This window comes from Phalaenopsis equestris, unplaced genomic scaffold (genome assembly GCF_001263595.1).
Source record: "Phalaenopsis equestris unplaced genomic scaffold, ASM126359v1 Scaffold000016, whole genome shotgun sequence".
NCBI classification, from domain to species: Eukaryota; Viridiplantae; Streptophyta; class Magnoliopsida; order Asparagales; family Orchidaceae; genus Phalaenopsis; species Phalaenopsis equestris.
The window spans coordinates 100,775-115,454 of NW_018164458.1; the positions used below are offsets into that span (position 1 = coordinate 100,775).

The window sequence follows — 14,680 nt, forward strand, 5'->3', positions numbered from 1 at the left end:
TATATAATGAAAAAACCTAAGGGCTAATATATTAAATATGAAGTTACATATAGGTTTGTATGGGTGGGCCTAAACACCCAACCCACACGGTACAACACACCAAAAAATGTAAAAGATGGGTACATATAGAAATAAAAGAAACCTAAAAATCACTCGGGCGCTGAAAAAGTGCGGGTCATCCCAATCTAGTCTTGCCTCTGGCTCTAGTTCTCGGTAGGGATCCAACTAGCAGATTGGTAAGGTGCTTACCATTACCCGTAGTAACCAAAGTATCATCAATAAGACTTCTGAGCTCTAGTAAATCTCCATTCTTCTTCTTCCTCCTAGAAGTGTAAACCCGTCATTCCTCCTCCGAAGAATCCGCCTGATGGGGTAGAGCTGAAGCAGAAGGATTTCCAACAATAATACTCACAATAGATTCTACAATATGTGAAGTACGAGTTGCCGTTACACCGGATACTTCTTGAAGAAGTGGAGCTGTGAGGCTCTCCTAATTAGGTGCCAGCTTCACATTACTCGTAGTAACATTAACAACAGTGTCATGACGGGGTTCTCAGGTGCAACAGACACCTCCTGTCTGGTGGTATCCTCCTCAGGTGGAACTAAAATGTCCACAGCAGTGAGGTTAGACCCATCCTTGTTCACTTGAACTTTAGATTTCAAATTATGATGAAATTTGTAGCATTTAACAAGGATATGACCAAACATCTTACAGTGGGTACAATATGGGGGTTTGTGTTCCATGACGATTTGTTGCCAATACCCATTATGGGTTGTGCCCAACCAGACTTCAGTAACATCAGGTAAAATATTATCCTTTTCCACAAGTATTCTGGCCACCGATGGTCTGGTTAGGTTGAAAGTAGGCATATCTAGTTTCAAAGGATCCCTAAGGATGACTCCAATAGAGTAGAGAACCTGATGGTGAAAAAAATGCAGCTTGAGACCAGGTAAACTAAACCATACCGGTACAGTAGGAGTTTCATTATTTGGGTCAAAATTAGGAGATCACTTGAGTAACTTCATTGATTTGCTTTCGATATTAAGATATTTCTTGGAGAAAATTTTGGGGTAGTCTTCAGCCACTGTTAGTTGGATCAGCACATGTCTCCTATCAACGAGTCCCAATTTCCACTTGCCTACTTGCTTAAAATCATCAACACTCTTCCTGATAATATCCATAGGAGGATGTCCCCACTGAAATTTTCCAATAAGAGCAAACTTGAATTTTTCCGTCAGGGTAGAAATTTCTGATTTAGAGAAAAAGATTGTTGTTTTTCCACCTTTCCTATTTCCATTCTTAATAAAAAGGACAATCATATGTGCCCTCACGAGATTTCTTATAACTTGAGGGAAATCCCACTGCGGACTCCACCTAAGGGTTACCCACCACGTGGGCAAAAGAGACTTTATCCGGCTCAACCAAATAAGGAGGCGCCATCAGAGTAAGGAGAGCAGTCGGCTTTGAGCTACAGCGAAGTTCGGCAGGAACTGTGAACTCTGTCGCGGGAGCCGACGAAGACGATGAACGCGTCGAGCTGAGAAGCGAACACGCCGAGCGGAGAAGCGAACACGCCGAGCGGAGAAGCAAACGCGTCGAGCGGCTCTGTCAGAAGACGATGGGCGGCTCTGTCATTGTCAGAATGGAACGCGAATAGCGGCTCTATCAGAGCGAACACATCGAGCAGACGCGAACGCGTCGTCGTCACGCAGACTAGCGCGAGCCGACGAAGAGCGCGGGCTGGCGAAGGCGGAAGCTTGGAGCGTTAGAATCAATGGCGATCGCCAGCAGAGTAGTCGTCAGCTCCTCGACCATCCCTAGGTGTGCTAAATATTTGAGTACCATACCCTACACACGAGGGGATTCGAACCCGTGTTCTGAGGGGACTTACGACCTTCAGAGAGGCTGCTCTACCAACAAGCCACGGTATGCACACACACAAAAATAATTAAATGAAGTGGTTTGAATACTTCTGGATTTAGTGATTGAATAAACACAAAAAGGCCCCCTAGGGCGAGAATTGAAGGCAGTGGGATGTGATTCAAGATAATGGAAAAAGAGAGCTGTAGGTGGTAGAGTGGTTTAACGATAGAGAGGGGAGGTTGTTTTGGCGGCTAAACAACAAATGCGCCAACAACAAATAGTAACTGGGTTGGTAGGATCAGAAGCAAGTAGTGGGTCTGTGGGAGGGTGCACTAGCAAGCAACTGGTTACTGGATGGTGCAACAACAAGTAGGGGAACATAGGAGAGGGACAAAAACAAAGAGAAAATCGCCACCTGCCCTCGGATACAGTCAAAAAATCACCTGCCATCGGATACAACCCTGGCAAGGGATAAAGATGTTGACGATAGAAAATGAAAAGAAAAAACTGACCGTAAACACAGAAAACAACATATAAATACTACTAGGGTAGCTAAGGGTGGGTTCGTCTCAATTAGGCGACAATTCCAGTGAAGGAATGATCGTGCGGTTCCCTCCTCCCGAAGGATGAATTGGTTCATGTAAAGCTGCGCCCAGTTCGATAGCTGGAGGCTTCCACGTCTTGTGTGGGAGGTGCTCTTTTGTCAGTATCTCAGGTTTAGGTGAGCTTCGACTTCATTTTTCGCACTCTAGGCTTCTGGTTCCTCGTAGTACGGTGTCAAACTTGCTAGGTTGTAAGTAACATAAATGTTGTAGTCCGCTGGTAGGCCGATTATGTAGTTTGCAATTCATTCTTTTGAGAATACTGAAAGGTCTATCTTACTTAGGCTTGAGCTTCCTGAGGGATCCCACCTGAAACAACACTATACACAAGTTGATAGCTGAAGTTCTGGTCAACCACCTCAAGCGAACGTTGCCTTCTTTTATCTCTGCCAAATAAGGTGCGCTCTCCCCACATCGATCCATCTTCGACCATTGCCTCGTTGCTCAAGAAATTATCAACAAATTGCAACACTCCACAACTAAAACCGCCTTTTGGCAATCAAGATTGACATGGAACAAGCTTATGAAAAAAATGGATTGCAAGACCCTCAAAAGGTACTTGATAAGACACACTTTGAACTTATTAAGCCATTTTTATCAATCTCCATGAATATTGCTTGGAACTTACTAAGGCACACTTGGAGAAAACTATTATGGCACTTGTCTATGAAGCCAGAGTCCAAAACTCCAACACCAATCTTATTTGGATTAAAAAGCTGAAATTACACCTAATGGAAGAAATGTTTTGGTGGCTTATGTGTCATGATGCCATCCCCTCCTGGGTTTGGCTTGCTTGAAGAGGCCTTACAGATTTTATTTCATGCCTTTGGGATGTTTGGAGGTGGAGGACCGAGACTCTCTTTCTACTATTTATTTTCTCTTTTGCAAGATAAGAGACATTTTAGCAAGTTGGGGTATCACGGTACCCACTTTTAGCAACTTCCAAGAGGCTATGGACAAACATAGCAAGACACTTCATAACAACATTCCACTAGTCTACTGTTTCTGTTATATTGTCCACCACTGTTGGAGAGTCCGCAACGCCAAGCACAACCAACCGCAAAATAGTATGATTTTTTAATTCCTTAAATTTGAAATTATCATTAATTTTAAACATATAATAAAAGTATAAATCTGCCCTTAAAATGCTAAAATCAATTTAGGTGAAAGTGACTTTTTTTATCTTTACAGAAATTTATGAGCTCCTTATTTATTATATGTTAGAGATATGATTAAGATTGTATATTATTTGAGTGGATAAATGGGCATGATTTTTTTTTTGGGCAGTGTCGAGTGCCTTTTTAATGGTAGCATAGATCTGAAGTGGTTGGATACATATTGATCTACTTTTACTGGTAACCAATGTTTCTACAGTTGTCAATTGACACGCTTGCTGAACTATAAACATTCAATTCAGGATTTACGAACTGGATTTGCAGATTAATGTCCATGTTTCCTCTGCCAGCACTCTCATTTTTGACAAATGGAACTGGTTCGAAGGTCAATCAAACAATAAAGAGAAGGATGACTTTAAAATGGTACGCATGTCTTCATTGAATAACTCTTTGAAGTTGAGGCTGTTATGAATTCGGCTTCGAAAAGATTTAATGTTTTGTTATGTAATTTATATTGATTTGTGAGGTTTTAAGCTAGATGAAATTTTCACAACGCACGTATAGTAGCAGGATATCGAACGCTCATTACTCACTGGATTATGATGCAACTATGATGAATATTTAAATGTTATTTAGAAGAAACTACTTGGAGATTCTTTTGCAAACATCATGCTTTAACCTGCTATACCTTGTATACTGATTGGAGATAGAATATAAACGGGTAGCATCTGCAAAAGTAAATATGGAAGCGCATCAAGCTTATTTTAGGTAATGCAAATCAAATCAACTGCATCATCATCTTCAGCTACTTATTTTATGATTTTGGTTCATCTTCAACAGGATTTTTTTTTTCCAGTTCGTTTTTTTCACATGATGAAATTAGAAAAAAATGGCTAGCTGATACCAGAGTTTAACTAAACAACAGGAAAAAAATATATTATTGCGGAATTCAAATAGGGAATTACAAACACACAAATATAAATAGGAAATAACAACAACACGACACGCAAACTCATACTAGGGGGTCAATTCAGGGGTGTTGGTGGTCGGTTACGAGGGTTTGAAGTGCGGTAAGGGGCTGGAATGATGATAAGGATGCTGGTGGGCGGCAGTAGCAACAAGAAGGAGGTTTTGGGGCTATGGGTTAGGAGTGGGAGCAAGTGCGGAGCGGCTGGATAGCAGATAGGCAGGTTAAATAACAGCAGTTTGCTGTTTGGGGCGGCACCAAGGTGGAATGTAGGTTCTGGAAGGTAGTAGTAGAGTGGACGGCTGGTTTTGGAAGTTGGGAACAGTAGCTAGGCTTCTGGGAGGCGGTTCGGGGTGGCTGGAACTGTAGCTAGGTGGTAGGGAGGCGACTCTAGTGGCTGAAATAACAAGAAGGCGGCAAGGGGATGGTTGGTGGGTGCAGTAAACTACGAAGGAAGTCGTCTTATGGGTGATTGCAGTAAGGAAGGCAACGACGACAACGAAGGAAGGATAGATGAGGATAATCACCACCGTGGGAATGAGATATAACTGGAGCACCACTTGACCAACTACCTAGAAAGGAAAACCTGAGATTTCGACAACTGTCCCGACCAAACACACAACAAAATTAATCCTCAGACATAACAAAAATAAATATATAATCATACGATAACTAGGAGTGACCCAAGAGAACCGGCTGACTGCTCAGAAGGCCAGGAGCGGTTCGGTCCAGGCACCAGTCGTGACTTCTTTGTTGTCCAACATTGTTGGTGGGATGCTCACGTCAGTCTCCCAGAGTTGGGTGAGCTTCGATCTCATCTATCGAAGCTTCTAACTCCATGTAATATGGTGTCAGGTCGGACGTATTGAAGGCAACGAAAATGTTGTAATCTCTGGTTCTGAGCTTCCCAAAAGATCCCACTACTAAGTATGTGCTATCATCTACCCGAGATACCTTTGCATAATATATGTAATTATAAAACATATCTTAATAGAATAAGTGGCTATCCTATTTTGACACAACCAGCTCTGAAATTGTACTTAGATGAGTCTTCTTGTGAACCAAGTTTCGAGCCATTAAATCTGTAACCTATTTCTCCCACTCATGTTCAACTGAGTGTATCTGTATTAATTTTGCAAGGAGGAATCAACTCTGGAATGAAATTTAGGTTGACAACCACTCAAGATTGGTCTCTTCTTCTCTGGAAAAACTTAGATCCCACTATCAGACATTCTTTCTCCCAAAATACTTAAGGAAGATTTCAAAGTTGCAGTTCACCATGTTGTTCAGGTCATCTAATTGTGGGGGCGCTGTTGAACCAAATTGAATTTTAATACCCTTATTACTCTATATAGCCTTCTAGAAGTAGCTCAAAATCTATTAATCTTTGATATATTAGATTTCTCTTATCAGTGACAACTTAAAAGGTAAACTGTAGGTCTGAAAATATTGAAATTCTCTTATTTGGAGTTGTCATGTGTCTGATGTCAGTTGTTCAAATTTATTGCTCTCTTTCACAACCAATTTCAATCCCGCTGATGTTTCTCTTATTGCCCACAAAAAGGTAGTTCATGGCATCATGTCGACAAACTCTACATGAACACTCATTACCTCGTACTCACTACCTTCTATAACAACTAATGTTAATCATGATAGAGTATCTTTTATGGGCTCCACTTGAATCACTGACATCTATTCCTCATCAGCTGAAAGTTGAGACACCTCTTTGAAGGCTTCATCCTCTTCTGTGTTAGTGTTTCTTTTCTCAACTACTTGTTCAGTGAAAGAGGTTGCTCTCATAGTTGTGTAATCAGACGTCACGTGGCCAAAATCGTGACACTTGAAGCATTTTATGACAAGGATGAATTTAGGAGTTCTTGTGGTCTTTGCTATGTACGAGCTCCTTCTCTGGCTGAGTCGACATAGGCGCTCCACTAGGTTCACTTTTAATGCTTGGTTACTTGTAAGATGAGGCAGTCGCCTGACAATGTTGATGTAACTGGTGAAGTCCCAAGAACATACCTCATCTCTAATTTGAATGTTAGTACTTGCGCTGCATCTCACTTTTCACCTTCAGTCAGGTAGTGATTTTCTCTTTTCCCTTCATGCTGGCGTAGTTGTTTCAAAATTTTCCGCAACGACAGTGCACACTTTAACTTGATGGCTGCTAGCTTTACCATTATGTTCGGTAGAACATTCTGGTATCGGAGGCACTCGATGAATTCTTTCCCACCTTTACTTCCAGATTTTGACTCTCCTCTGATATAATTCTTTCATATCTCTATGACCGTCAAAATTTGTTAAATCCACCTTTACTTCCAGATTTTGACTCTCCTCTGATTATTCATGCCAAATCTTTGGGCAGTGGTTCTTCATTATTTTGATTTGACAAATCACTATTCTAGATACGATTGACCTTCCAAATTCTCTCATCTCGAAGACGTCAAACCTTTGTTGCAGTTGGATGATTTCTCACTAGAAAATGTTCATAGAAAGTTCCTAGACATCTCTTTGCGGATTTCTCATAAGCGACGTTGTGTCCTTTCCTTCCGATCAAGTTTTCAACAACTTTGCCTTGCAAGGATGGCTAAGACTTAGTTTTGAAGAGGTGGAACAGATTGTATGAGTGTGATTTCGGGTGGGGAATTAAATTTTGTGTGGCTGATTTGAAAAATCAGGAAGGGGAAAGCTTTTTGGTTATATTTTTGGTTAGATAGTGGTGGATTTTGGTAACCGTTGGGTAGGACTAGGGTTAAACTAGCTCTGATATCAAATGATACTGGAGTTTAATCAAACAAGGGAAAAACTTGATAATTTTTACCGAATTTAAAAAAGGAACTACAACCACAAACAATAAGAAATGGAAACAACACGACACACAAACTAACACTAGGGGGTCAATCTAGAGATGGTGGTGGTCGGTTATGAGGGAAGGAAGGGCGGTAAGGGGCTTGAATGATTGTAGGGGCGCTGATAGGCGGCAGTAGCAACAACAACGGGGTTTTTGGGTCAGCGGTTTAGGAGAGGTAGCAAGTGCGGAGCGTCTGGACAACAGGTAAGCAGGTCAAAACAGCTGCAGTTTGCTGTGTGGGGCAACAGCAAGGTGGAACACATGTTCTAAAAGGTAGTAGCAAGGTGGACGATTGGTTCTGGAAGGTGAGAACAACAACTAGGCTGCGGGGAGTGACGCAGGTGCTAAGTCAGCGTCTGATTGTGGGGGCTTCAGAGTGCAGGGCAGAAGCCCTGCAAAGCTTCGCGAGAGCAGGAACCGACGCAAAATTATGATAACGGGAGAACCCGTGCGAGAAAAGGGGAGGCGAGTTGTGAACTCAAGCGATCTAGAGGGGACTGTTTCACAACAGCTCTTTCTGGGAAGAGTTTTATGGGCTCCTCTCGTCTTTTCCACCCGTTTGTGAAAGCTTCCCTTGTTTCGGGGGAGCCTATAAATTGTCGTCCCATGTGTGTGGAGAGTCAGTTCTGGTGGAGTTTTCTGCTGTTCTGTTGTGTGGAGTTCCTTTCTCCTTTAAGGAAAATATCCGAGGAGCTGGTGGTGCTCTGACTATATCTTCTCCGAGGTGGTGATTGTATCCTCCCTTTCTTTATTCTCCAAACCCTCTCTTCTCCACTCCTTAGCTATCGAGCTCTCTCTCCATCACCTCGACACCCAACCATTCCCCCTTCGTGCAGATTGTTACTGCTGTCCCGTCTACCTAACTCCTTTCAGGCTCCTCTCAACTACTCCACTACCATTGCTGACCACCTACAACCCTTTCCTGCTTGTTGTTCATATAGTTCCACACTTTCTCTTCATTACCTTCCGTCTTCCGTGATTCCCATCATTCCTCCCAAATCATCTTGATCCCTCTAGCCGACCTCCACAACCCATCGGGATACATTAGAAGTGTTTGTTGGTGTCGTTTTATATTTTGTATTGTTATTTATGTTTTAGTCATATTGTAACCCTATTTTAATGTTAATGAAAGCTTGTGTTTGTATTTTCCACTTTTTTTGCTACTAGTTCCGGTATCATTTGATATTAGAGCTAGTCCAATCCTAATCTCATCTCATGATTTTTTAGCATCCTCCTACCCAAGCCACCTCCACTGAATTTTTCCTTTCTAAATCCAGCCTTAGCCATGCCACTACAAAGAGGTACATCAAACTCGAATTGGGAAGTGATTCTACGAGAAATCCATCGTCTGCAAAGAAACTAGCAGAACATGAAGAGATTACCTTCGATCGTGATCGAGGAGTCTTAGGGAAGACAGAGACGAGGAGAATCTGTTCGACACAGAAGATCACATCGACGAGGAATATCGACCACGCCATTCTGGTATCCAATATCAAAGGAGGTTGAGCAAAAAAGCCTCTTATTTAGGTCAGCGAGACTTTGACATCAAAATAAACGTCCCAAAATCTGATGGAAGTATGGACCCTGATGAGTTTATCGACTGGCTATAATCAGTTGAAGTGATTTCCGAATATGAAGATGTACTAGAAAACAAACGAGACAATCTAGTTGCCATTAAACTAAAGACAAAAGCCTCATTATGGTGGGAAAATTTATAAAAGTAGAGGAAAAGAGAACGTAGTGAGAAGATAACTAAGTGGGAAATGATGAAGAAAGCTATGTAGAAAAAGTGCCTCCCACTCTACTATCGCTGAGAAATATTTTTGAAACTCCACAATCTGCAGCAGAGGGTTCTTTTTGTTGAGGAATTCACAGCACAATTCAATCATTTGCAGCTGAAATGCAAACCGACGGAGCCAGAGGAACATACCATAGCCAGATATCTTGAGGGTCTGAAACATGTAATCAGCAATGTGGTACAATTGCAACCATACTTGATGCTAGGGGATGTCCAGGCATTAGCTTTGAAGGTAGAAAGATAACAGAAGTAGAGCAGACAACAATCATCTTTGAAGCAACAATCTTTAGGTAGGGTGTCACCTAGAATCACCACGATCGACGGAGATATCCCGAAAGACACTGGCAAGCACGGACAAGGGAATGACACTACGGAACAAAGCAGGAAGAAATAGGAGAAGGGTTGCCCCTCCAACATGGTACCAACTAGAATGTGTTACCGATGCCACGACTATGACCACATAGCCTTTAGTTGTCCCACGAGCAGGATAGTCACACTCATAGATCAAGGCGCCGTGGAAGAAATGAGTGGCGAGGAGAAAGCTGAGGAATAGGGTGAGGTGTATTAACGCCAGTCAGAAGAAGGAGATGCGCTTGTGATTCGACGAATCCTGCAAACCGAGGACACAAGGGATTTGCAGTTGTTTTGCCACAATATATTCTACACCCGCTGCACGGTGAACGTAAAGGTATGCAGTTTCATCATCGACGACTGAAGTAGCAAGAACTTGGCATCGCCACATATGGTAAAGAAATTAGGACTCACAACTTAGAGATATTCCTAACCATATTTACTGACGTAGCTGAAGAAGGAGATCAAGTCAGTGTCAACTGAGAATGCTTGGTAGATTTTTCGATCAGAGGCGAGCTGCATGACTAGGTTTGGTGACATGGTCCCTATAAATGCCTACCACCTTATGTTGGGATTTAATAATGGTGTCCTCTTCGAGGTGGTGATTGTATCCTTTCTTTCTACCTTCCCCAAACTCTCTCCGCTCCACTCCTCAGCCGCCGAACTCTTCCTCCATCACTTCGACACTCAACCATTACCTAACTTCTTTCAAGCTCCTCTCAACTACCCCACTACCGTTGCCGACCAACTACAACTTTTTCCTACTTACTGTTCCTACAATTCCGAACCTTCCCTTCGCTACCACTCACCTTCCGTGACTGCCGACCTCCACCACCCATTGGGATACATTAAGAGTGTTTGCTGGAGTCATTTTATGTTTTGCATTGCTATATCCATTCGAGTCATGTTGTAACCCTACTTTAATATTAATGAAAGTTTGTGTTTATATTTTCCACTATTTTTTTTACTAGTTCGAGTATCAGGGCGGGTGTTAATGGTGGCCCGAGCAACAGCTAGGTGGGAGGGAGGCGATTCCGGTGGCTGAAACAACAGTAAAGCTACATTGGGGATGGTTGGCGGCTGCAAGAAACAACAAAGGAAGCTTTCTTCGGAGTGGCTGTAGCAGGCAAGACAACGACGACAATGAAGGAAGGGATGCGGACGAAGGGTAGATGAGGATAATCACCACCTCTGGGGTGAGATACAACTAGAACATTACTCAACACTTGGATACAACCCTAGAAGAGAAAACCTGAGATGCCGGTGGTTGTCCAAAGCAAAAACGACTAAGGCATCACTAAATTGAATATATAATAATAGGATAACTAGTAGTGGCACAAGAGGACCGTCTGACTCCTCAAAAGGTCTGAACCTCTTTGATCCAGGCCCCAAACACAACTCCTGCGTTGTTCAGTGTCGCGGGTGGATGCCCACCTCACTAATTGTAGTGTGTTGTTAAGGGATAGCTTCTTGGCAGAATCAGGTCAAGGTTTTTATTCTTGACATTGTAAATATACATTCGCTTCGGGGCTGAAGAGGGTAGGATATTAATGGATTCACAGAAGATATTTTTCATTTACTCTTTTGGTCCTAGCATAAACATATGGCATCTCAGTTAAATCTAGTTTGTTCTGATTTTTTGTGCTAATACACTAATCATAATTTTACTCCTTGAGATAAATTCGTACAATCAAATTTATAAATGAATCAGATGATGGTTACTAAGGAATTGCCCTCATAAGATGAGGGTATATGAAAATTTTCTTTCTATAAAAATGTTCAAATTACATCTATTTCTCTTGTTTAGTTTGATCTTGAGATTTTATCTGAACTTTACTGAAATGATTTTTATCTTACATACTTTTGCAAACTTAGTTCAAATGTATGTGAAGAATTACCAAAGATGTTTGTTCGTAGATTATTTTTCTCCCAAGTTATCTTTTAATTTTATCTGAATTTTGTAATATTTAAGTTCTTTAATTTTCTTAGGTGTACGTAAATGCTGAAACTCTCCAAAAAATGCACCCAACGGGAAGATTTTCATCATTGGTAATTTTTTAGCAGACTTGCTTCCTACTATTTCATTTTATGGATTTCCTAGTCAAATTTCTACTGTTGCACACTTGAAATACCTTTGTCAAACATCTTTTTCTGTGTTGTGAATTGCATGTAATATCTAACACTAAATAATTGTTGTCTATGAATTACGATTTTACTTTGTATTGTGTCGGTTTACTAACTGGTGTCTTTTCCACTGCAGGAAGAGCTTACAATTACGGACAAATATTATTTTAGGTATTCAACAACGGTCATCTTCAGCAAGAGCATGGTATGCGGTTACATAAATGATTTGCTAGAATTACAAGAAAAAAACAGTTTTTGTCTTCACTTTTTTTTTAAAGTTCAAAGTCATTTAGGTGATACTATTCATATTAATAATAATAATTTCCATGCTCAATAATTGTATTCACTGAACTAAAAATAGAGCTCTTTTTGTACTTGTACATTTTGAAATGTTGTCAGGGTTGATCTCTGACGACTTAATGATATGTTGGTCAGAATCCCATTTGTCTCACACTTTTTTTAAATAATATTGGTGTGATAATATTTTTTATTTTTTATGATAGGATTTTATATATTATGAGTGTCATGCTATTCATCAAATTTATTTGCTGAGCTGATTTTTGTCTTTTAATTTCTTTTTTTTTTAAATTTACTGACAGTTTAAACCTCCTTGTGGGACAATTAAAATAAAGGATTGCAAGAATATCAATCTCTTATGGGCATCACTCATAGTCGAAGAACTTGTACGGCTTGGTTTGACGGTGGGTTTCTGAATGCAGTTTATAAATTGAATATGAACTTATTTTAACAACTGGTTTTGTTTAGTACTTCTGTATAGCTCCAGGTTCAAGATCATCGCCACTTGCACTTTCTGCTTGTGGCCATTCCCTTACTACTTGCATATCTTGTTATGATGAGCGTTCACTTGCATTTCATGCTCTTGGGTATGCAAGAGGATCACACCAGCCTGCAGTCATCATAACAACATCCGGAACTGCCGTGTCAAATCTCCTTCCTGCGGTGAGAACATTTTTTGAATCATGCTTTGTCAAATTTTCTTATGAGCTTGGAATCTTAAACTACTCAGATGCGTCACTCCTATTTTCCTTGTGCGTGAATTGTAATGTGAAGTTGTGTACTTGGCTGACTTTTTATAACTTGATCAGACGTTTGGAAGTAGAGTCGTTTCGAAGTCGACTGGTTCTCTCGCTCATTTATTTCTGTTTTAAAATTATGTGATAGTTATTTTCTTTGTTTTTTTTTCTCTATAAAGTTGATAGAAATTTATCAATATTTGAATGTAACCCATGCTTCATTAGAAATAAAAGTTATTTGTTAATGTCCGCCTGCCAGCTTGATAAAATTTTAAGATGATTTCATTTATAAGGTTTTTATTTTTTATGCAGGTTGTGGAAGCTAGTCAGGATTTTGTGCCTCTCCTCATGCTCACAGCTGATAGGCCTCCTGAGCTACAGAATGTTGGCGCAAACCAAGCTATTGATCAGGTGTTGTATTTATACCATGTTTTTTATTTTTCTCTGTTGTTTTTGAGCTTGTAAGTGTTTTGGATGTTTATATAGCATTCTCTTACATTTTGGATAATCAATTAATTATAATATGCGCCAGAAGAAACTGATTGGAATTTAAGACACCTACTTACAGTATAATATAACTTGAAGTTAGAAACAAACATTCTTTTGCAAAATCTTTAACATTGCTTCTCTTGCAAAGGAAAGAAATGCTGTCTTGTACTTGACAGCCTTTCTGCTGGGCTATTTTCAGGTTGAATTAGCAAAATTATGATGTTAAGTGTGTCCTGAAGCTTTATTTGCTATTTTTAGATCCAAATTTAATTTCTATCCTCTGCCAGTTTATTGTTTCAGTTGCTGATTTCATTCATGGGATAGACCGCTCACTTTTTTATAGGTCAATCATTTTGGAAAATTTGTGAGGTTCTTCTACAACTTTCCACCACCTACGGATGAAATCCCTGCAAGGATGGTGCTGACAACCATTGATTCTGCCATATACAGTGCAACCCAGTCCTTATGCGGCCCAGTACATATCAACTGTCCTTTCAGGGAGCCCCTGGAAGATGTTCCTAAAGAATGGGCTGTAGATTGTTTGAGAGGACTAGATTTATGGATGTCAAAGGAAGAACCTTTTACACAATACATAAAAATTCAACATGCTTGGGGTCATTGTTATGAGCAGATTGTCAAGGTTCAAGATGTGATTTACAATGCTAACCATGGTCTTTTGCTGCTTGGTGCTATTCACACCGATGATGAAATTTGGGCTGCACTTCTTTTAGCTAAGCACCTATCCTGGCCAATTGTTCCTGATGTTCTCTCAGGTCTACGGTTGCGCAAACTACTGACTTTATGGCAGGATATTGAAGATGACTTTATATTTCTTGATCATTTCGATCATGTTCTTCTTTCAGAAACTGTCAAGAGCTGGTTACAGCCAGATGCCGTGGTTCAGGTGTAATTTCATTAAGCTCTCAACAATTTTTTTTTTAAACAATTGATTGTTAAGCTGTCGCTCCTTCAATAACATATGTATTAAATATAAACATATGAGGACATATACCTTTCCTTCAATTTTAGCCGGCCCATGCTTTTTTTGTTGCATTATATTGAAGAAGGTAAATATCCGCATAGTGTGTGTTTCGACTTAGAAATTCTTTAACAATTACGGCATGTTCGGATCTCCAGGACCAGGGGTAAGTAACATTTTACATTTCTAATGGCTGGAAATTTATGTAGCCATCTGTGTAATTTCTAAATGCAGAAAATTTATGTAGCCATGTGTGTGTGTGTGTGACATGGATGTAGTTGGCTGTATTTATTGTAATTGATGAATTGTACAGATGGTTTAAGGAAACATGCATGTGCACATACATAGATTTATAAGGAAGCATGCATGTAGCTGCTAACTTAAGAATTTTCATATATATAACTTACCTCGTGAGTTCTCATACTGAGGGAAGTCCAATATATCAGAGATGAGAAGCTTTTGAGCTAGTTATGGAAGACCATATCGAGTCATTTGGGTATGATCGA

At 40.4% G+C, this 14,680-nt stretch overlaps 1 protein-coding gene across 1 annotated transcript in view; it reads left to right on the plus strand.

Moving 5' to 3' along the window:
• LOC110018366 (protein PHYLLO, chloroplastic) overlaps nucleotides 1-14,680 on the plus strand; it is a 186,472-nt gene that overhangs the window by 56,541 nt on the left and 115,251 nt on the right. Inside the window, exons 6-12 of the mRNA XM_020715657.1 lie at nucleotides 3,906-4,004; nucleotides 11,538-11,597; nucleotides 11,809-11,877; nucleotides 12,272-12,373; nucleotides 12,438-12,632; nucleotides 13,019-13,117; nucleotides 13,539-14,099. Coding sequence (XP_020571316.1) covers nucleotides 3,906-4,004; nucleotides 11,538-11,597; nucleotides 11,809-11,877; nucleotides 12,272-12,373; nucleotides 12,438-12,632; nucleotides 13,019-13,117; nucleotides 13,539-14,099 — 1,185 coding nt within the window. The remainder of the gene's footprint in view (nucleotides 1-3,905; nucleotides 4,005-11,537; nucleotides 11,598-11,808; nucleotides 11,878-12,271; nucleotides 12,374-12,437; nucleotides 12,633-13,018; nucleotides 13,118-13,538; nucleotides 14,100-14,680) is intronic.